This window comes from Amborella trichopoda, chromosome 6 (genome assembly GCF_054954075.1).
Source record: "Amborella trichopoda isolate Santa Cruz 75 chromosome 6, AtrichopodaSantaCruz75HAP2 v2.0, whole genome shotgun sequence".
NCBI classification, from domain to species: Eukaryota; Viridiplantae; Streptophyta; class Magnoliopsida; order Amborellales; family Amborellaceae; genus Amborella; species Amborella trichopoda.
The window spans coordinates 11,197,828-11,220,743 of NC_142341.1; the positions used below are offsets into that span (position 1 = coordinate 11,197,828).

Below are 22,916 nucleotides of genomic sequence, written 5' to 3' on the forward strand. Positions count from 1 at the left end.
TTAGATGTTAACCTACTAATGGTATAAGAGAGTCGAAAGAAGGGAAAGCGGCCGGAAGCTAAGGAAAAGATATTGATAAAAGGTGAAAAGCGGCGAGAGAAAACAACAGAAAAGGGATGGGAGGTAGAAGAGATGAAGCGGAGAGACAAAAATAGGATGAATGTGTGAAATTTTTAAGAATAAAGCCTCACCTCAAATCCTTGTCTAAAAAGTACTTTTTGCAGCGAAAATCTCTACAAGGGCTCTAAAATCAATTTCTAACACCGACAATAAAATTTGAAACTAAAAAAATAATATAGACCATACGAATCTGTAAACACTTATTTTTAAAGCAAAATAGACGGTCTAGATAATATATTATACTATACATTATTTTTCGAGTTTGAAATCTTAATTTTTTTTTCATAACCATAATTTCATGTGGAGATCATCGATGTAAAGGTTTTCATAATTTCATGTCGAGATGATCCATGTAAAGGTTTTCCAATGCTTTGACTTGCAATTTTGGATGAATTATGAAGTGGAGATTTACTTATTTTGATAATGCTGCAGCCCTGTTAAACCATTTTCCTTTTAAATTTCCAAAATGAAGTTAGGACTTGCGTAAATTTCACAAACTTCATTAATCATGATCTTCTCAATATAACCAGGCCGCAGTAGTTTTTTAATTTCACTTCGTTTCGTCATTACAGCCGAAATTTTCCGAAACCCACTGAAATTTAAAACGCACCTGCGATTAGGGTGGAGCCGGACGGCATCATCTGTACTCGGCTTTTTAAAAGTGGATTTTCCCGCTTTTTCATCCTCTTTCTGAAAGCTCATAACAAATGGAGGAGAGGGCCAAAGCTCTAGGCTTTTTTTGCTTTATTAGATAATAGCAAAAATGAAGTCCAGAGAGGTCACTCTCGTCTCAGTAGCTGCGATAGCCGGCGGCATTGCCTCTGCGTTCGCCTTTCACTTCTTTTCCAAGTCAAGAAAGCTCTCAACTTCCTCCTTTAATGACGTTAAAGATGGTCCTAAGCAGAGCCCCTTCGATCCGTCCAAGCGCAAAGGGTTAGTCTCTCACATTGTATCAAAATGTTCTCCCATTTCCCTTCTTCCCTAAACATCCCTATTTTGCTAGATGGATATGTTTACAGCTAGAAGTTCTCTCTCTCTATGCTGTCCTTTATATTGCAAAGTCTATTTTAATACAATTGGGAAAATTTAGGCCATTGTTATCGGCCTCGCTCAGTCCAGAGTTTTGTTCTGGCACACGGGGAGATTGATCTTGATTTTAGTTTTTTTTGGATCTCTGATCTCCACTTTCAGAACCTAAATGGTTAGGGGCATTGCCAACCCTTTGAACTTTCAAGATTGGGCTCTTTAATATTATCAAAATTAATTAGTAAACGTATAGTCTTAAAATTGTTCTATTTCATAAGCTTGCGATGTTTAATTCTAGTTCTCATTGGAAATTGTGAAATTAAATAATTCAGTTTTACTTTCTTACGCAATTCCCAAAGGTAGGATTGAGATCCCAGAAGATGCATTCAGTGGATGAAGGTCCTTTCCCTAAGGGTTTTATGGACTTTCGCGATCTCCTGCTTCCAATCTGGATTACATTCCTGATTCCAAAAAACTATGATTTAGACACTACCGCTGCATTTGGTTGCGTTAATGTTGTTTGGATAATCTTTCTTGTTCAATTTGTATTGTGAACTGATGGTTTGGTTGAATAGGGAACACATTTGATTTTCTTAACAAATTCACATAGTGAATTGATAGCTTTATTTGGTTTAGTTGTCTAATAGAGAAGCTTTCAACGTATTCATGATTCCCATGTATCTTGATTTACTCTCTCTCTCTCTCTCATCTCTCTCTCATTTTCCAGGTATTTGTCATGGGATGATTATTTCATGGCTATTGCCTTTTTGTCGGCCAAGCGTTCAAAGGATCCAAATAGGCAGGCGAGTTTACCTTTTGATATTTTAGTTCCCCAAATTAGTGAAATGGAAGTGGGGCTTATTTAATTATAACTATTCATATAAGTCTTTAAACCTAGACAGATCTGTGGAGGGGCAAAACGGGACGTCTAGGACCTGGATCGGTACCCCACCAGTTCCGAGCAGGCTTGGGTGATTTTTATAACACCGGAACTCCATATGCCTATCAGTTGTTTCACAAACTTTCATATTGGTTATCACACTCAAACAACCCTTTCATCAAAGTCAATCTCAAGAATGTTTAGAATATCAATGTTCACATCCTGATGCTTCTAACTCCTATGCATTCAAGATTGGTGAGGATTCATGTTGTTAATGTATATGCATTCAAAGCTTGGCAAGGATTAATGATATTTATCCCAAGTTTTTGCCTTGGTGGACATATCTGCAGTTTGATTCGGCTTTCTTTTTAAATTATGTTCTTAACTTCAGGTATGAAATAAGGTCAACATTCTAAAAAAAAAAAAAAGAAAAAAAAGAAAAGAAAAGCCTTCAGGTATGAATGTAATGTAAAGGACACCACAAATAGGAATTTCTTTTTTTCTGGACAAGGGTGGAGTTCGATCTCTCAACCTAGTAATTGTGATTATGTACCTTATGGCATGCAACAGAATTGGGAACTCGAAATCTTACTAAAATGAGAACATAACTGAGAATTCAACTGCACTGTGGCAGTGTGGCCTTCATTCCTTTGTCGTAATTTTTCTATCATTGTGATCAACCTGGATTATTACTTCTACAACTTGCTTTTTCAGTTATATGAATCAACTGCTTAAAAGTATGCAATGCAGAAAATATGAACCTATCATAACTGTAATTCACACAATTAAATTGTGAAGGTCAGTTCAGCGATTTACAAATAGAGTAGAGTAATCCATTTGGAAGAATTCATCTTATATCCTCTTGTATATTTAGCAGCATCTTGATGTGGTTAAATTGGTGCTTACAAGCACAGATATTCATTTGTCAAAGTAAGTTATTGGAACATCCGATATACTTGTATAGAATTTGTTATTAAAGCAAGCCCTTCTTTATCTATTTCTTATTCATTATGATGGCTGTAATAATTAGCCTTCCTGCAAAGCTTTTATTCTTAGATACAATGGGGTGCTTATATTGAGACATTCAGCATTTCTAATGGATACCTCATAAAGCCCAAAGAATATTGCAGCCATTCGACATGACAATATGTATGGTTTTCTTGTTGCCACCCACATGGTTGGCCTATTCACCAAACTGATATTAAGAATGATTTACTCTTCATATCAACAGCTTCTAAGATTTAATGATTCCAGATATCCTGAGTATGCAGTTTACCTAGTTCCTATGAATTCTTTCATTGCACTGTAAAATAGAGTTTAATATAGGGAGTTTTGCATTTTACATAGTCCTATTATTTTAAAAGCGTTTCTTGAATCATCTTTATTAGTCGGTTTTTTATATGATTTCATAGTTGCATACTCATAAACCTTTTCAAATAGTTTTGTTTCTCATCATTTTTTGTTTTTGGTCCCTTGAAGTATGTGCCTAACTTATTTGATAAACGATTGCGAGAGTATGGAAAAATATGGTCTGCTTCCATTGAACTTCTCTTAATAATCCTGTAATGTTTATTTGTTTTATACATTCTGTGTTATAAGCTTTTAATGCTAATCACGGGAATTTTGATTTCTGTAATAGCCATGTGTGCAGGTTGGAGCTTGTTTGGTTAGCCAAAGCGGAATAATACTCGGTAACATGGATATCATTATATTGGTGGATGCAATAGCTTTGCACCATGTCTTTACATTTTTTATTCAATTTACTGTTAATGCATATGCTCTTCTAGAATGGCGATTTGGAGTGAAATCTGTTGGAAGGTGTTGATCTTGGTGGTAGTTGTTTAATTGGAAAGTTAGTTGATTATCTGGGTATGGTAGGATATCGATTGATTACTTATCAATTATTGCATGAAACTTGTACCATGTGGCACTTTCTCTCCCAGTGATTTTATCATTACTGGAAGCAAGACAGCTATGCTTCCAATCCTTGCGTGTAAAAAAGTGGGTCACTGATTTGTCACTGTAGATGTGCTTTTTGAAAAATATAGTTAAAATATGTAGATATATGAAACATGCATTTTAAATGTCTTGTAACCTTAAATTTACATAATCTACAACCTTAATTTTAACCAAGTTAAGAACTCTACCCCATTCTCCCTTTTATGAACTTTGCCTAGCATTAACTCTAAACCTCATAAGTTGTGGGGACTCACATTGTATACTATCTCCTTGTTCACTATCTTATTATATACATGATTTGTATATAATAAGAGTGTTATACTGTAATAAAAGTGTGACTGGTGTTATGCAAATCTGTTTGCAGATATTTCACTCTTATGTAAGTTGTTTGACTTATCCTTTTAACGACCTATTTTCTTACAATATGCCAGTCAATCTCATTGCTTTTCAATCCATTCATGGAAAATAGGATTGCAGGCAATATTGAATTCTTATTATCATTAAACAATTCTATAAGTTGAGAGAACACAAAATGTAGTTTTGTCATGAGATGTTGATTTACATAGCTCGCATATTTAGGTGCCACAACTCCATGAGCGGCTTCACATCATTCTTGGGAGATCCACTTCCAATTTAGATGAATGTTGATAAGGCCATTTTGAGATCCGGGAATCTCTAATTTGATAGGCATATTTGGTATTTGTCATGATCTGATTTATGTTTTTCTCATGGCAGGTATAGGGTATAATGGATTCCCAAGGGGCTGTTCAGATGACAAGCTTCCATGGGCCAAGGTAATTCCAATTGCAGGGCTTACATGTTTATTACTTCTCTGTCTAGACTAATGCATCATTGTTTTTTCTAATTCTATTTCAGAAATCTTTAACTGGGGATCCTCTACAAACGAAATATCCGTAAGTTAAGCTTCATACTGCTTCATTTTCCATATTTCTCTTTTGGTAGTATTTTTTGAATGGGTTGATAGCTTTTTTATTTAGGAGAAGCTCATCAGCAGACCCATTACTCTTTTGTCATGTTCCCATAGCAGAGTCGTAGATTGCTGACTTGATCAGTAATGGCCATAATTCTTATTAACATTTGATAGACTATGGGTGTGCTAGATTATGTACGCCATGGTAAAATATTATAGTTGTATAGAAAGTCTTGCTTTTTCTTTCTCTTGTATTCTTAATTCTTTGTAGTTGATAGTAACCTTGGGCTGAATAGTGTCCTTTTATCTGGCATTTCTTGAATATAAGCTAGAAGGCTCCATTATTTTACTCAATGAGAAAAATTTATTCTCCCAGTCTTAACATCTTAATGGGCACTTGGAGAAAAAAAGGGAATCAAATTGGGTTCATCCAAGTAATGGAATGAGGGCCTTCCTTTGCAGCGAGTTTCTTCTCAGGATTACAAGCAGGCAATATACTTGCCATTTAACATTTTAAATTGCAATTGATGTATTTATGACACATTCTGCTGAAATTTATTTGCATTAACTATTACTATTTGATATTATCCCATTTAACATTTTAAATTTCAATTGATGTATTTATGACACATTCTGCTTAAATTTATTTGCATTAACTATTACTATTTGATATCAATGAGTTTTTTCCCTCTTAACCCATTGGACCATGCAATTAGATGTTCTGGTTGTATTCTATAGCTCAGGAAAATGTGAAGGGGCTTCAAGCTTGTTTTCTTTTCAAGTTGGAGACTTCCATGGAGAAACTAGCCTTATTTGGCTCTTGGTGATGATACTCTTGGGCTTGTATTTTGGCACTGTTTCTAAGCCTTATTTGTGTTTGCTTTTGGAGAAATTGTGCAGGATCTTATGGTTTGCTATTGTTTTGCTGGTTAACATTTTGTATTTACAACATAGACTTTGGCAATGAAATTTTTGTGAAGTTTAGCTCTATTGGCCTGGCATGATGGGCTTGCTTGCTAGCAATTCGGCATGGATGCAGCTATTGCTCAATAGGTTCACAGTCAACCCCATACTCTGTAACACCAACTAAAAGCTCAGATGGCCACACTGTTACTACCTGATTTGTTAGTGGTTGTTTCTGATCAGTATGGAAGGTGGTTGCCAATTGAACACCTTCTACTGGCTTCAGTCAGAAGATTCGATCCTTGATTTTCCAGTGAAGAACACCACGGCTATGGGCAATGTTCGAGCCCACATAGCAATTGCTCCATCTAACATTTAATCTGTGGCTCAGTGAACTTCAGACCAGGATTAGCTGCAAGTCCAGCAAGATTATGCTCCATATACCCAAGCATAAACGTAGAAACTTAGCTTAGCAAAAATTCTTTTAGCTTATTTTTATTAACTTAGTAAAAAATATAGAAAATAATTTTAGCTTTATTTGTACATTCTCTTATTGGGTATATTTTTATTCATATACAGGACTAGATACATTTTGACAAACGCTCGATATATTGAGGGAATTATAAGACAAGGGTTCTAATGAATGCTGGATAAAGTCTTAACGAGCAATGGATAAAAGATACGTGTAAGTTGGATAAGCTTAGCCCTTGAAGATATACCTTGGATGTTCAATATGCTCCTTAGTCACCATATGAGAATAAGTACATTCTAACAGATGCCTGATAAGCTGAAGATGTTAATATGAGAGCAAAGGTGTTTTGACGAATGACTGATAAATTGAAGATGTCAATATAATGCGGAGTTTTTGACGCATGCTTGATAATTGTCTTAATAGACGGTCGATAAGATATGAGCATGGTTCTTGATAAAGCCTCCTGAGATATGCCCTTGATGTAAAGATATGATATGAAAGATATCATATATCTAGGATTCATCATATGAAGGCTCCAATATGCCTTTAGTGTCCTGACTCGTCAGTCAGCCCCTATATGTTTTGACTTACGACCGATAATGATATGATGCCAATGACCCGTTAGTCAAGCATGTTCATCTTTTGACTTATGGTTGATAAAAAAAGATATTAAAACCATCTCATTATGAGCAGGTTCTAGGATCCATATATTCCTAAGGCCCCCTATATGCCTATCCATGTGATATGTGGAGGAACCTCATGCTGTTTGATAATATATTTTCCTGATTCAATCGTCAGTTATGCTTGTACATCATGACTTACGGTCTATAATAAGAGATTATGAGGACGTTTCAATTTGAGACGAAACTCTGAGACACATATATTCCTAAGACATCAATATGCTTCTCCACTGGATATTGGAGGAGTTTTGGATGAGATGTGACATGCCTCTTTTAATTCATCGTCAGTTAAGGAGATAAGGCTTAATCAACAGGGAATAAGGATACCTTGCCATGTGATGTCATAATGATGTAAAATCTTTAAAAATATCATGAGGCCTCAATATGCTGCTGTGTCCAAGAATTATACAAATTGGACAAACGTTGGAATTGGTTTAATCCGGTATCCGTATCCACCGTTAGTTAAGATCATAGTTAGCAAGTCGGGGACTTTTAATAAATCGGCTTACCTTAAAATCGGGAAAAAATCGTTTTTATTTTAAAAAGTCGGATGAAAAATACGGATTGGCAAAAACACTTCATGTAAAGCTATCGCCAATATATCCGACTAGGCTCAAAAAATTGGAGTCAAAAAAATCGGATAAGTCAAAATGTTAGAAATTTTGAAATTCTAAAAAATAAAAATTATGTCAAAGCTAAAATCCCTTTGTACTCACCCAAAATCCCTTTGTACTCACCCTACAATACATTTCCATCTCACGCTATCTCACCCTACTTTCATTTTCACTATCATGATAGCATCTCCACCATACATTTCTTTTTCTCTCCTCACACATCCTTTCCTTTCTCTAAAACATCCCCCATAAAAGAAGAGGCAGAGAAAAGAAAAATCGCAGGGGTTTTTCGTAGGCAGAATGACTCCTTCATCTTTGAAGTGAATGGAGAGAGCAGTTCATTCAAAGCAAGAGTGAAGCAGGGCAGGCAGCAATCCCACAGGCAAGGGAAAGAGTCCAGTCCCAGCTGGATAGAGACAACTTTGCAAGCCAGTACCTCAGCTAGTAGTATTGAAAAAGGGCACTAATCGCACCTTTGAAATTTCCCATGGAAGAAGAAGTTGAGAGAGAAGAAAAACCACAAGGGTTTTTGCACGGCAGAAGAAAGGGCACAGATTGCACCTCTGAAATTCCCCATAAAAGAAGAGGTAAAGAGAGAAGAAAAATCACAAGGGCTTTTGCAGGGCAGAAGAAAGGGCACAAATTGCACCTCTGAAATTCCTCATAAAAGAAGAGGTAGAGAGAGGAGAAAAGTCACAGGGGTTTTTGCAGGGCAGAAGAAAGGGCACAAATTGTACCTCTGAAATTCCCCATAAAAGAAGAGGTAGAGAGAGAAAAAAAATTACAGGGGTTTCTACAGGGCAAAAGAAAGGTTCTTTACACAATAATTTTGTTTATTCTGCATCTTTAAAGAAAATCATGCTGCACAAAGATTCTTTACTCTGCATCTATATTATCTTTTTTACACAATAATTTTCTTTACACAATGATTTGTATATAAACAGTGTTTTCTTTGCACAATAACTACTAATATATGCATCTTGTTGAAGTTAAAAAGAAAAAAAAAAAAAAATCATACCTTCAATCTGAAAATGTGGCTGTCAAGAAGAAGAAGAACATAGCATAAACCCTAAATCCTAACAATACGTAATCTATTGGGGATTTCTGTTTTCGGATTTTTTTTTGTGAAAATAATATGTTCTTTTACAGGTTACATAGATTAGGAAAACAATTGTTTCTGTTTCTAAAAAAATTACAAGTAAAAAAAAAAAAACCTTTTTTGTGGTCCCTTTTTTTCGGTTCCTCATAAAGACGCGCTTTTAACGGTATTATGAAAAAAAACGCGTTTTTTTTACGAACTTTAAAAAAATACAGCGTTTAGAACATTTTTCAAAAATTCGCCCTTTTTTTGAAAAATTCGGCGATTAGTCACTAAACTGCTAACTATGGTCAAGATATGCCTTGACTGATGCCCCAAAACGTTTTCTTGGGATTGAGCTGAGACTCATAGGAAATCATATTTGAGGCATGATATCCCTCACTTTGAAGTTTCATATCATTTGGAGGTGGTTTAACCCATCATCCGTATGCCTCGGCAGTTAAAACCTTAAAAGCTTTATACTCCGTATGTTACAACTAGGTTAACACCTAGTTACCAAAATTGAGATTTTTCTCTTGATATGAAGGCTTTTCTCATGGGACCAGCACCATTAGATTATTGACTCGATGCCCTATCACCCTTAAAAGATGTGGCATTGTTTGATACATGTGATAGAAGCGGTTGCACCCGTAATACACTGGTTTTGCTGATGTAATATCTAGTAGAAACATAGTAACTTGGACGGACGATATCTCTCATCTGTGATCCATTTAAGGCGAAACTTGGACCATTAGGTTTGTCACTAAGTCCTCTTTCATCTCTCTAAATTTCGTGTTCAATGGATCTACCATCAGGAAGCGGTTGAGGAATTACGAAGGCATCCCAGAGCTATGTTGCAGAAGATTGACTAACGGGCGATAAAGAGATAACTGATTCTTGATTTTGAAGGTCAATCCCATTCGGCTTCTTTGAGTTTGGCCAACCCGCCCCTACGAGAGAATTATCTCTGCCCATTCCCATTATTGGGATTATCAACCAACATTTTCCTAGCCCCGGAGATCTCTTGTGGAGCTCTTTCTGTTTCAAATAAAAATAGATCTCCATCAATACTCTCCAGCCCTAATAAGCATTCCATCTGATTTATGTATTATTAATAGGTAGCTTCCTATCCTAGATATCACGAGGAAGTGCCCTGTGCATGAGAGCATAATGTCACTGAATGCGTGTTTGAATTTGAATATTTTGAAGATGAGCATTAACTGAAGCATGTGATTATCATTAGAAGACACTTGTGCGGAAATACAGATTGATTTTAATTCATATAGTTATCAAGATAAACAACGTAATTACCATCATGAAGATCAACGCGTGAAGATGCAGATTAATACCAGCGATGTGGATTAACAGATGGTTAGACATTGAAGATTTTTGTGATTATCAATTGAAGTTTGGTGGTTATCCACTGATGAAGTTTATATAAGCCCGTCTATCGATCAGAAAGGGGTTCGCTTATTTTTGGGGTTTGCTTCAGTCTTAATTTTTAGAGGTTAGACTCTGTTAGATTGAATCATTGTGTTTAGAGAGAGATAGAGAGTGATTGTGTACACGGTGTGTGAAGAAAGTCCACTTCAGGATTGTCTTCTGAAACATATCTGAGATAGAGAGAGAGAAGTTTATCTTACTTTGCTTGTGATCCACTTGAAGCCCGTTCTGAAGAAGGAGCAGACTCAAGGAATAGTATCCCTGCATTTAAACTCATGTATACGGGCCGATATGCTCATTAGTATTATTCCTTTTTTTCATATGTCAGTATATTTTCTTTCTTAGAAACAAATGTATATGTTTCAAGACTTGAATCAAGGGTATTCGGTCTAAGTGTAGACTGGTGTAGATTGTAACATAGGATTAAACATCTGGAATTGTTCCATTCCCAGTATATGATATAAAAACCTGTGTTTCTATGATATGAAATGCACAGTCGAATTTGGCTCCGAGTGTGATGTGCTCTGGTCATTGTTTGGTGTCTAATATTTGTTTAAACATCTCAATCAATATAAGCATCGCATTTTTTGGAACGTCCACCTCTACTTGTCCAAGGATATACCTTTCTAAATTCCCATACTTGCATGGCCTTTTTTTGTGCTCTCTTTAGATTTCGTTCCATTTGTTAATTTTTTCTCTTTGGAATGAAGTGTTTTTTGTGCTGCAATTTGCGTTTGATTTTGTCTCATATGCTCCTATCTCTATTTGTAAACCAGGTCTTAACATGTGGTTATGCCACCTACTGCTTTCACTTTAATTTAAATGTTAATTTTCAGGACCACAATTATCCCTTGGCTTGAGAAATAGAATTTTAACTATGAAAACAGCTATTGTCCATGTCTGATGGTTCATTTGTACTGGCAAATGGGTTAAAGATGCTCCATCTAAGAGTTCATTTCTACCCATAGCTAAAGAATTGAAATCAAGGCCTATTGCTGTATTGTGAAAATGTGAAGCTTGAAGTGATGTTTCTTTTTAGGCATGTTTCCTAAGACTTTGAGGTTTCATTTTATTTTATTGCATACTACATTTTATAGAAAACATTGACGGATTTGTAGCTTGGGTGTTTTCCCCTTCTTGCAGTTATGTATGCCATGCTGAAGTTAATGCCATATTGAATACCAACCATGCCTCTGCCGCTGGACAGGTAAGATCCAATACTTTTCATGGTGGACACTACTAGGTTGCAGTATTGAGCCCCACTATGATGCTCCAAGGACATCAAATTGATTCATGAAAATAAGGAAAAGTGTACCTAAAAGTCATTGGAATTACTATAGATTATGCAGGGGGTCCGGAAAATTGAAAATAGCGGGACAAATGCCATATAAACTAAGTAAATGAGGAAAATAATGAAATATCGTAAGTGTTGGAAAAAAAGAAATAATAAATTAAAGAAGTATAAGTATCAATTATGGAAATATTGTAATATTTAATTATTAAAATGAACGGCAATTCACAGTGTAAACCTTAAACTCTAAACCCTAAACCTTAAACACTAAATATCATATTATTTTAATGTGTAATAATAGAAAAAGTGAAAAACACAAGTAAAACAATGTATATTTATATATTGCACAAAGAGAAATACTTATTTTCCGTATTTAAGAAAAATACTGGTAAAACAATGCACATGCATAATATATTGTACAAACACTTCTGCCAGTGTTCATATCCTTTCCCTTCATCTTACTGAGATCCTCATCACACCCCTTCAAGTGATTACAACATCCCTCTTAATTAAGTGGTGGTGGATCTGCCTGCCCGCTCCCATGCATTTTTGTGCTTGCAACACTGGAATTCCCATATGTATGAGATAATGAATTGTTCTAAATTTTCTAGGAGGAATGACTATGGTGTAATTTTCTCAGAATTGACTGGGTTACTAATGTAGGGCATTTTATTGCTCATGAATTTAACTACACCTGTAATCTCTCCATCTTCCACCTCAAGACCCCATGGATGCTTCAATCGTCCCTTTTACCCAGCTCTCTCATGAATTGGTCTCTTTTCTGCCACCCCTTCATTCCTCTTTTATATTTTGGCCTAGAACTCCTTCACTTTCCTTGGAAAATCTGGTTGTAAAGACCCAAGCAGCAGTCCTCAATCACCACACATAATGTTTTAGGGGTATCTCCACTTTATCTTCTCCAAATATGGTCTTGCGTGCTGGGAGTTTTCTCCATTATTGGCTTTCTATCAGTCCTCAATCTCCAAAATTTCTCGCAAACCTTCGTGATGGCCCAGGATATCAGCGCCCCTTTGAAGGGGCTTCCTGATGGTTTTAATCCTGATAAATGATGGGTTCCATTGTTCCAAGAATGATAAAGAGCACCCATTTCTTGTTGCAAACCTCCCTAGGATTGAAAGGGCTTCTATTCAGTAAGTTAAGGAACAAGGTGCCACGTTCTGTAAATTTGATGCTCACTGGGATGGCAGTATTCCCTGCTCCAGTAGTGCCTTCTCGGTTTTAGTCATGGATTCTTTGTTCTTTCTTTCTCATATTTTAGATCATTATATTTCCAAATCTTCTACTACAGATTGATTAGATAAAAATCATGGCCCATTAAACTTAGAAAGTGTATGTAGTCATTCGGGGGGGAGGGGGAAGTGGTACTGTATCTGTTAGATGACTGGTAACTACAATTGCACTTCTTGCTTTCAATTGCCAATTAATTAGTATTATCCTTTCTTTAGATCTACTTTTTATGTTTGCTACGAGAACAGGTAATGTAATTTTTTTTTTTATAATTAAACTGTTGCTTGTGCAGAGGCTATATGTTACAATGTTCCCTTGCAATGAATGTGCCAAGGTTATAATTCAGGTTTGTGGGACTATATATTTACTATCTGACATGACTTCGATGGTATAAACTCAAATTAGTTCTGGTTCTCTACTTCTTGTCATTCATTTCTAGTATCTCTTTGTTTTCTTTAGTTTATCGAAGCATGTTACATATTCTGTTTTTAACATATTAAGCATGAGCCAATTCGGTGTAGCTTTTCATTAATCATTTATAATTTGCAGTTCCTTTCACCTCTCAACCCTATATATGTTCTGACACACTTTCCTGAGAACACATTCACATTACATCTGCTTTTCTAGTTATTTGTGTACATGGAAAAGACCTGAACCATGCTTCATGATTGTAAAGGAAACTGCTTATTGCAGTCAGGTGTCTCTGAAGTCATCTACTTCATTGAAAAGAAATTGGATAACTCGGATGCTGCATATATTGCTTCACATAGAATGTTATCAATGGCAGGAATCAAGGTAAACTGTGCTTCCTTCTTAAATTTACAATAGATAGTATAAGTTCTTAGACAATTACTCAGACTAGAGAATTATGCAGGTGAGGAAGCATCAACCAGAGATGCAACAAATAGTAATACAGTTTGAATAACTTCAGATTCCTATTGTCTATTTTCGGATGAAATACTAGTACGACTGGTCTTTTTTTAACTCTTTTACTCTTGCATGGAATCTGGATTAAATCCTGTGGTCACGGTGCTATTTTGAGTAAGTTGTGTATCATATGTACTTTCTTGGGGAGGCAAGCATTAAGGTCTTGTTGTATAGCTCTGCTCCCATTCTGTGTATCTACCCATATTGATTAATGGTGTTCACTCGTCAGAAGGAATGTCACATCCTTATATGGCTGAATACGAACCCTGTCTTTGTTTTATATTTCCTTAGGCACATGGTGAGAGATGTTCTAACCAAAGTTGTCTTCATTAGAGAGCAATTGCATTTTCTATTAAAATATTAGTATATTTAGGGGAAAAAATGTCCTTGGGGTGGAATTTCTGTTCACCATTTTTGCTGTTTTAACTTCTGCATTAGTGAACATGGAATTAGAGTCCCAAGTTTGCATTCCTCATTTTAGGAAGTTCACCTCATCTTTTTAATCCTCGTCTTTTGTATTGTTTGCCATGTCCCCCTTCTTTCTTTCTCTTTCTCTCTCTCTCTCTCTAAAACTCTCTAAATTGTCTCTCTAATCATGCCCTTTCTCTCTCTAAATCCTCTCTTTAATTACGCCCTTTCTCTCTCTAAATCCTCTCTTTAATTACACCCTTTCTCTCTCTAAATCCTCTCTTTAATTACACCCTTTCTCTCTCTAAATCCTCTCTTTGATCATGTCCTTTCTCTCTAATCATGCCCTTTCTTTCATTAATTCCTCTTTTTAACTATCTTCTCACTCTCTCTAAGTCTTCTAATTGTGTCTTTTCTTTCTAACTCCATTGTCTCTCCAACTGTGCTATTTCTCTCTTACTCTTTTTCCTCTTCCTAATCATGTCTTTTTTCTCTAAGCTCTCCTCTCTCTCTAACAGTGTCCCTTATCTCTATAAAACCTGTCTCTCTAGATGTGCCCTTGCTCTTACTATATCATTTCTCTCTCTCTCTCTCTCTCAAAGTCCTCAAGTCCTCTCTGTCTAACTGTGCCCTGTTTGGTGTGTGTGTGTGTGTGAAGCCTAGTCTCCGTGAAGCGTTCTTAGATTTCCATGGAGCTTGTTCTGTAGTTGAGAACTTGTAGACATTATCAAGAAGGTATTCGAAAACTTCCAGATATCCACAGTTCTAGCTTCCAGATTTCAGGAAATCCCTTGCTTCTAGTTACCAAATGTACCTCGAGAAGTTTGAGGCCCAAACCACTATGCTAAGAGCAGAACTGCTATGACAGATACAGTGAACTTAAACAAATTATATAAATACATACACTCCAATCCAGGATTACATTACAAGTCCTCCTCCTTAGAAATACAACTCCTGATCCAGTCAAAATATTACAGCCATGTCTGATTTCTGATCCAGCAATACCTCCAAAGCCGATGTACCTTTCCTCACTTAGGGGTGAAGGCCTGAACAACAGAAAAATTGGTGGAGTTAAAGCCTTGTTAGATAAACATATAGAATGATATGCCTACATCCGCGCACATATGAGAGAGAGAGAGAGAGAGAGGTACTTCCATGCTACACATGGACGTGAACTTCCAGAGAGAGAGAAACAAACACCTCTACACTAGTGCACATGGACATCCCCAAACCACATGTTGATACTAACAAACTACAGACATGTATATCTAAAGATTGAGCAGTGAATTCAATGCACAGTTTCGATAATTAGGTGTGGGACATTGTAATTACATATCATATGATAGTGGGAAAGCCCTAGAAGCAAATAAGATGCATACTGGTGCATAATGCTTAAACATGTGTGCACTTATATCTTATGTTTACACACCCAGACATATGCATTATTTATACATAGGATAATCATGGTTGCCTAGTATTTACTCAATCGTGTATGCATGTACACGACTTTCATGCATACAAATATATACATGCATATAACCTAAGAAACAACTGGGGCATGAAAGCACACAATTATAAACACCTCTCCATGTATGCCTCTGCAACTTCTATTGCATACTAGATAATAGTCACAATAAAGGTAGTAATATGCATGCACACCGTCATAATTTATATATACATGATCTTACACGTGCATACAAGTTCATGCATAGGCAATCATTGATACTTATATGAATGTAACCATGCTTACCTATTGATACATGCATGTTCATATAATCTAACACATATATGTGCATGCATGTAATCATCCATGAGTCTCACATCACACAATTGCACTAATGCACGCATAGATGCATACATACACGTGAAAACAAATAGGTTCATAATAAATTTGTAAGTTTTTATGAAGAAATTTGCTAGACAAGCACAAAGAGATTTGTCCCTTGGCTTGTAGTCAATGGTGTGACACCCAATTACATCAGGTCAAAGGGTCCAAAAATGAAAACCATAAGGTAGAATGATCAAACAGAGTACTCACACTGAAGATGGTGGCATGGCCAGGGTCAGCAAGGTGGGCAAAAAGGTTATCGATGGGTCCAGTGCCTGTATAGACGGCTTGGAACCATGCACCCATGACTGCCAACATAGCCAATCTCCCATTCTTGATCTCCTTAGTCCTTAGCTCCTTAAGCTGCTCAGGTGACCCAGATCCCCAACCAAGTGGGTCAAACCATAGGCCACCTGGGTAACCCACATCGGTGCCCGTAAGCTTGTTGTTAGGGAAGATTGGGTCAGTATTGACACACCCTGGCTTTATGATATCGGCCCACCTTCTACCCTCAGCCCAACCGATGAATATGAGCTCAACTACAAAGAGGGTGGTGGTATCGGTGAAGTACTCTTGCTCACCAGCTGTATACCATGAGGGGGTGTTGAGAATGCCCAATTTTGTAAGGAATTCAGGGATGAAGATGCCTGCAGCACCAAGCATAGCCCACCGGCAGTGGACCAGCTCTGCTTGTTGGTTCCATCTTAGGCTTTCAGGGTCAGAACCTGCAAGTCCACCAGCGAGCTTGAGAGAAAATTTAGGGATTGGTCTTCAATGTTTTGTTAAGAAGAAATCTATCAGTTTTGTATATATGGTAGTTTTGTATATATGGTAATAATGGTACTTGCAGTAATAGCAACAGGGGTAGCAACATGAGCAGTAGCAGTGGCAGTGGTCAGAAGCAAGAATTGCACTTAATCTTTGAATCTGATGAGGAAAGTAAACTATGTTTCTGTAGTATGGTAATGTTAATATTAGTAATACTGTACTAGTACTAGCAAATTGTAGTGATTAAATGAAGAAACTAGTGTTCCAGAGTCCTTATGAGGAGTACAAAAGACATGGCGAGAAAATAATATGAACCTAGTGAGTGTCATCTAGAAGAACGAGGATTCTCTTTCTATTATCATGAAGTCGTGATCACAATTATTTGGTGGAAGTCCATAAGAGTAGGTATATTTAATAAAATCAAGAAAATTTCAGAAAATATAAATAACATTATGGATACAACACATACCAAGCCCAAGAGGATCGAACCCGAAGTCTCCAGGAAGGCTGTATTCAAATAATCGAATACATCAATGCGAGAAATCACTCATAGCAGATGAAAAGAATAGAAACCCTTTTCTCTATGTGCAAACTCTCCCTCTCTCTCTCTCTCAAAAACCAATTCACCTTCCATCAAGCCATTCAGGAGGGGTGCTGCCAGGAAACCAGAGAGGCCTTTCAGAGGCAACAGCTGCAGACACTGTCAGGGATCTCCTGGAGACAGGAACCCATACCTTGCCCTGTCTAAGTGACCTTCCTCCCAAGAAGGAAGCTTTAACATTCTTCTGAGAGCTGAACCATATGACAATATAATAAAATTTAGAGACTTTCTTGTACATGAGAACCTTTTTCTTTTTTTAAATGTTTGCAAGTGAAAACTACTAAGAGAAAAAGTCTCCCACTTTTAGATGATCCTTATAGGGTGAGATTTCGTACGATGTGAGACCCAAGTAGGTGTAGGTTAGTATCATGATTGAGGGATTCAAAAGTGAGGATGTTTCATGCAATTTCTATTCACATGGAAGTAGATAATGTATTATGATGGTCAAAGATTTTTAAAGTAAGAAGATTCAGATGTTCCTTTTCAAGGGGGAAGCTTGGGGTGAGTTCCCATGAGTTATGATTGTACTGTGGTTGATGGTTTTGGGGCAAGAAAATGCAGACAGTTTTTGACAAGAAAAGTATTCTAGAATGAACTCAAGCTGTTGAAAGAGTTTTGAATCGAGAAAAAATAAAATCAAATTCTCTGAAGCAAAAGAGGATTTTGAATGAGTAGTCAAAGTTGTCATGACTACTGAAAGGCCATAGACTTCTAGATTAACAAATTTCTATGGAATTCTGTGATCAAATATATACTCAATTGAGAGCCAACAATCCAAAAGTGAGAATTTTATGGAATAGTTTTAGATTGAGAATTCTGTGATCATTAAATAGTTCTAGATTGAGAAAATTTTAAGAAACTCTCGAAGCAAGAAGCAATGCTCAGTGAGAAGTCAAAAGTATCACAACTAGTTCAAAGGTTTTAGACTTCTAGAGTAATAAATTTTTATGAAATTCTGTGATCAAAGTATAATAGAGTGAGACCAACAATCTAAAGTGAGAGAGAGAAGTCTTTTTACCTGGAAGCGGAGATGGTCGCAGCAGCGATTGTCGAAGAAGATGCACAAACAGAGGCCATTTCTGCAACTACCTTTTCCTCTCTTTTTTCTCTCCTGGTTTTTCCTTTCTCAGTTTTTGACAGTGGGAGAGGGTATTGGATTTGTAAGCATGGAAGGGGCTTATCCAATGGAGATAGGAGATGTGTTTCTGATTGGATCAGGTGTTGACACGCGGCACACGGAATCTAATATGAGCCCCCCAGCCTCTAGATCCATGCTGAAGTGTACAATGAGGAGCTGGTGGTTCTTGTTGGGGCAAATGTGGATCTTTTGGATTCTTCCTTGTTATAGGTATTTTCTCAAATGTTTAGGGCTTCAAGCGTATTTGTTCAAATTATGGAAAATATCAAGATGGCCCTAATTTTGGTGCTGTATTATCGTAACTAGTCCTCTGATTTTGGAAAATTCCGTTGGTCCACTCGATTGGTCTCCGCCACTTCAATTAAACAGGATCTAAAATGTTCACCATCTATGTTAAAGAAGAGTGGACACGGCCTTTGGAAAGTCTCGCTCGTTAATTTTAAGTTAGTGTCGGGGGCTTTACTGAAACGTGGAAGTTCTAGGGTGTCGGAAACTTGAATTATTCATATCCGAAAGTTCTAAAAGGTTGCAACCTTAAACAATCCAAGATGTACCTCCAAATTTTATCATTTTGGTGTACAAAACTATTAGGATTGTCTGAAAGGGTGCGGTCTCTATAAGGTTGCATCTTTAAACAATCCAAATTTTATCGTAATATGTAATTTTGGTGTAAAAAAATTCTTAGGATTATCTCAAAATCTATTTTATTATCTAATTATAAAATTTTAAACTTAAAAAATGGTCAAAATCAAGTAGATCTATAAATATATAAAAATCTTGAAAATGAACGGTCTAGATAATGTGTTACAAGATGCATTATTTCTGAGACTCACAATCTTTTTTCTTTTTTTTTTTTTTTCAATTAGAGAGTTTTTCAACATTAAAACAACATTCTCTTATAGGTTTTTAAGGTGCATCTGTAATTCTACATGTTAAGGTTGCAACCTTATATAAACTTTTTCCTTATTTGAAAATCTATTTTCATATCTAATTATAAAAAAGGTGGTTTCTATAAGGTTGCAACCTTAAACAATCCCATTAAGGCGCACTTCCAATTTTTATCATAACATATAATTTTTCTCTAAAAAATTCTTATGATTATCTAAAATTCTTTTTTCATATATAATTATAAAATTTTAAACTCCAAAAATGGTCAAACTCAAATAGATCTATAAACATATTCAAATCTTGAAAATGGACGGTTCAGATAATGTGTTGCAATATGCACTATTTTTGGGACTCAAAATCTTTTCTTTTTTCACAAGCGCACATCTTATTGTCGAGATGATCAGTTAGAGGGTTTTCCTATATTAAATAACCTTTTCCGATGGATTTTTGAGGTGCATCTATAATTCTACATTTTAAGGTTGCAACCTTATATAATCTTTTTCCATTATAAAATTGGAAAAATTGCAAAACCCCCTTAAAATTGACTTTTCACGCACTTTACCCACTCAACTTTTCTTAGCAACTTTCCACAAAAAATCATGTTTTCCCGCTAATACCCCTATACAAAATGTTTTTTGGATAAAAATACCCTTCCCTCATGTAATAAATCATTTTCGGATCCCAATAAAAGAAACATCGGACCACACTTGTATAATGCTCGATTGCTCATTTCAAAACGCCGGCTGTTTCAAAATGTCGAATTGCTCATTCAAGTTGGACTGCAAATTTAAAACGTCAAACTGCCCATTCCAGCAAAAAATAATCATCGGACCGCCACTATGAAATGCTAGATCGGCCATTCCAGCAAAAATAATTGCCAAACCGCCCTCTCCAATGAAAATAATTTGTTATGTGAGGGAAGGGTATTTTTATCCAAAAAAATGAACTTTTGTATGGGGGTATTTGCTAGAAAAAGTTGGGTGGGGGTAAAGTATGTAAAAATTTCATTTTGGGGGGTTTTTTGTAATTTTCCCTATAAAATTTTAAAGTCCAACAAAGGTTTAAATCAAGTAGATCTATAAACATATGAAAATCTTGAAATAAACGGCTTAGATAATATGTTGCAAGATACACTATTTTTAGGACTCAATCTTTTTTTTTCCATATTCATACATTTTGATGTCGAGATGATCAATTAGATGGTTTTAAACATTAAAACAACCTTTTCCGATGGATTTTTGAGGTGCATATTTAATTTTACATGTTTAAGTGGCAACCTTATATAAACTTTTTCCTCTAAAAATACTTAGTTTTATAGCTTGCGGAAGTTCTCAACCAGTGTAGAAAACCTGGATGGGGGAGCAGATTGGTCGTTCGGAAACCGGATTGGCAGATCGATGGATTGGCAGTCTGGATCGGCTGATTTAGATCAATCCAGCCTTGAACATTATTCAAATTGTTTAAATTTCTTAAGAGTTTTAGTTTTTTATGTTTTAAAAAAGAATAGTATCCAATGAAACCATTTATCTTTGATATAAGATAGTTTCAATTAATCTTGACCATTGATGTGAAATTAGGTAGCTGCTAACTTCAAAAGAAATTTTTTTGAACTTTGTAATGTACTCAAGCTATCAAATATCACATTGGATTATTTTGTATATAATCCCTTAAAAAAATAGAGTATTATATCATCGTTTTTTATTATTTTACCAAAAATATATAGATTTTAGCACAACAAAATAAAAAAGCAAGTAAAAAAAAAAACAAGGAAAAATATTAAGCGCACAATCTATATTGAAAAGAAAAAAAAAATAAAAAATAAAAAAAACAAGAAGAAAACACACAAGTAAAAATAGGTTTTATTTTGTGCATAATCTTTATGGAGGCTAAATAAATATTAAAAGGAAAAGAAAAGAAAAAGAAGAAAAAAAACAAAGTAAAAAGAAAAGGATGTTTTTACACAAGTGAAAGTAGGTTTTACTCTATATGTTTTGACAATGAAGTAAATTACGTTTTATTGAAGGGTGGAGTGAATGTCCAACCTAAAACAATAAAATTAATTGTTATTTTGTTCTATTTAAAGTTTTAAACAAGAAACTAGTTTTTATTCAAAATTTTATTTCGCTTACATGATACACAAAGAACTTAAGAGACTTATAATATTCAAGCTTATTGTGTTTTAAAATTATAACATTTTTCCCACATTAAGGAGGTGGGTAAAGAGCTGCGAACTATCATCATCATAGTCTTTTTTCAATTAATTGGGACTGGTTACATAAATTTTGATTTGTCATTCTGTATTATTTGAAGTTATATTTTCAAAGAGATCATAAGTCTCCATGTCTTTTCGTACTATTTCCAACCATGTCTTGTTCGGTTTGTTCCTTGTCAATTTCAATCCTTCTATTCGAACTAACTTGTACTTCTTATCAGGTGTTGTATTGGGTTAACACCACACATGACCAGTCTACTTAAATCTACTCTCTATTATCTTATTATCTATTGGTGCCACATCTAAACTTTCTCGAATGGATTCATTTTGGATTCTATCCTTTCTTATCTTACCACTTTTCCATTTGAACTGTGAACCAAAGAATAATAAAACATGGCATGGGATTTTAACCCATTCCATCTTGTAGGTAAAGAGTCATCCACATAGACAGGTAAAGGGCCATTCATGTAGGGATGGGGGCTGTGGAGCCACCTCTAAGATATTAAAAATAAATTGAAAAAATAAAAATTTGATGATAAAGTAAAGAGTAATAAAAAATAAAATATGGGGCTAAATCGATCGGTTCATATTGCAGGAATCGGACTGGGCTCTTTTTAAAACCTATCCAGCGGATCCATAAACGGTAGTTCCAATCCATATTGGTGTTTTTCATAACACTTCTCTCGACTATAGAGACATACTTTGTAGTGTTCAGCAAAGCTTCATAGAGATTGAGCTTCATTGTTTCCCAAGAGGGGAGAGAGGACTTAGCAAGAGAAAGGACATGGCTAGGAAGAGAAAGGAGTTACATAAATAGCACATTTAGAGAGAGAAAAAAGGCGTTACATAAATAGCACATTTAGAGAGAGAAAAAAGGCGTTACATAAATAGCACATTTAGAGAGAGAGAAAAGGAGTTACATAAATAGCACATTTAGAGAGAAAAAGAGTTAAGAGAGAAAAGGGGCATTTAATTGGATAGAGGATTAAGAGAGAAAAAAAATGACACGATCAAAGGGTACACCTAGAGCAATGTTCAAAGAAAAAAAAGTAAAAAAAAAAATACATGATTCATAACATTATTTGTTGTAGCAAAATAAAATCAAAACCCTTTTTCAAATATGATAATATTTTAAAAATATCAAAATCAAATTGATGTCTGTGCAAACCTCATCTATTGTGTCACAAAAAGTTCTCAAAATCAATTACTAAAAGTTCCAAATCCACCCATGAACTATTATTGTCTCGTTTTGGGAAAAAAGCGGAAAAATAAAAATTTATCCATTTTTGATAAATCATAAAAGAGTGGTTTTTGGGGGTTTTTCTCACCTTATAGGCCATAAATTTTCTATTGAGGGTTTTGAGGAGAAAAAATTAAATTTTTTACCCTCATTGAGGGTTTTTTTTTGCCTCCTACAAGTTGTCACGAGGCGGTGCCTAGGCGGGCACCTAGACAATAGTGCCTAGGTGGGCGCCCAGAAGCAGGGCGCATAATACCTGCC

At 35.6% G+C, this 22,916-nt stretch overlaps 2 protein-coding genes across 9 annotated transcripts; one reads left to right on the forward strand and one right to left on the reverse strand.

Moving 5' to 3' along the window:
• The first annotated feature begins 812 nt into the window (after window positions 1–812).
• On the forward strand, window positions 813–21,809 carry LOC18438093 (Cytidine/deoxycytidylate deaminase family protein). Of its 8 annotated transcripts, XM_088868575.1 has the most exons (10): window positions 813–1,053; window positions 1,874–1,949; window positions 2,049–2,281; window positions 3,666–3,717; window positions 4,721–4,779; window positions 4,862–4,899; window positions 11,250–11,313; window positions 12,938–12,991; window positions 13,322–13,440; window positions 21,637–21,809. In XM_088868575.1, the coding sequence occupies exons 3-10, from the start codon at window positions 2,252–2,254 to the stop codon at window positions 21,719–21,721; spliced, it is 501 nt and encodes a 166-aa protein (XP_088724701.1). In that variant the 5' UTR covers window positions 813–1,053; window positions 1,874–1,949; window positions 2,049–2,251; the 3' UTR covers window positions 21,722–21,809. The 8 variants fall into 8 exon arrangements, with proteins under 8 accessions (XP_088724701.1, XP_088724697.1, XP_088724698.1 ...); XM_088868571.1 differs by lacking the exon at window positions 2,049–2,281 and having other exon boundaries at window positions 21,637–21,800; XM_088868572.1 differs by lacking the exon at window positions 2,049–2,281 and having other exon boundaries at window positions 3,678–3,717; window positions 21,637–21,796.
• On the reverse strand, window positions 14,855–18,305 carry LHCA2 (photosystem I light harvesting complex protein). Its single transcript, XM_006848285.4, has 5 exons — window positions 18,196–18,305; window positions 17,204–17,368; window positions 17,046–17,083; window positions 16,019–16,533; window positions 14,855–15,026 (listed from the first exon to the last, which is right to left on the reverse strand). The coding sequence occupies exons 1-5, from the start codon at window positions 18,252–18,254 to the stop codon at window positions 15,009–15,011; spliced, it is 795 nt and encodes a 264-aa protein (XP_006848348.1). The 5' UTR covers window positions 18,255–18,305; the 3' UTR covers window positions 14,855–15,008.
• Window positions 21,810–22,916: the final 1,107 nt, after the last annotated feature.

Bases quoted from the DNA above. Each gene is read 5' to 3' on its own strand.
- LHCA2 (XM_006848285.4), bottom strand. From the start codon at position 18,254: ATGGCCTCTGTTTGTGCATCTTCTTCGACAATCGCTGCTGCGACCATC. The intron at 17,084-17,203 runs GTGAATTGGTTT...ATTTGAATACAG, and splicing joins CCTGAATGGCTTGATGGAAG to CCTTCCTGGAGACTTCGGGT. The intron at 16,534-17,045 runs GTATGTGTTGTA...GTGGACTTGCAG, and splicing joins GTTCGATCCTCTTGGGCTTG to GTTCTGACCCTGAAAGCCTA.
- LOC18438093 (XM_088868571.1), top strand. From the start codon at position 884: ATGAAGTCCAGAGAGGTCACTCTCGTCTCAGTAGCTGCGATAGCCGGC. The intron at 3,718-4,720 runs GTAACATGGATA...TTCTCATGGCAG, and splicing joins CCAAAGCGGAATAATACTCG to GTATAGGGTATAATGGATTC. The intron at 4,900-11,249 runs GTAAGTTAAGCT...CCCTTCTTGCAG, and splicing joins CCTCTACAAACGAAATATCC to TTATGTATGCCATGCTGAAG.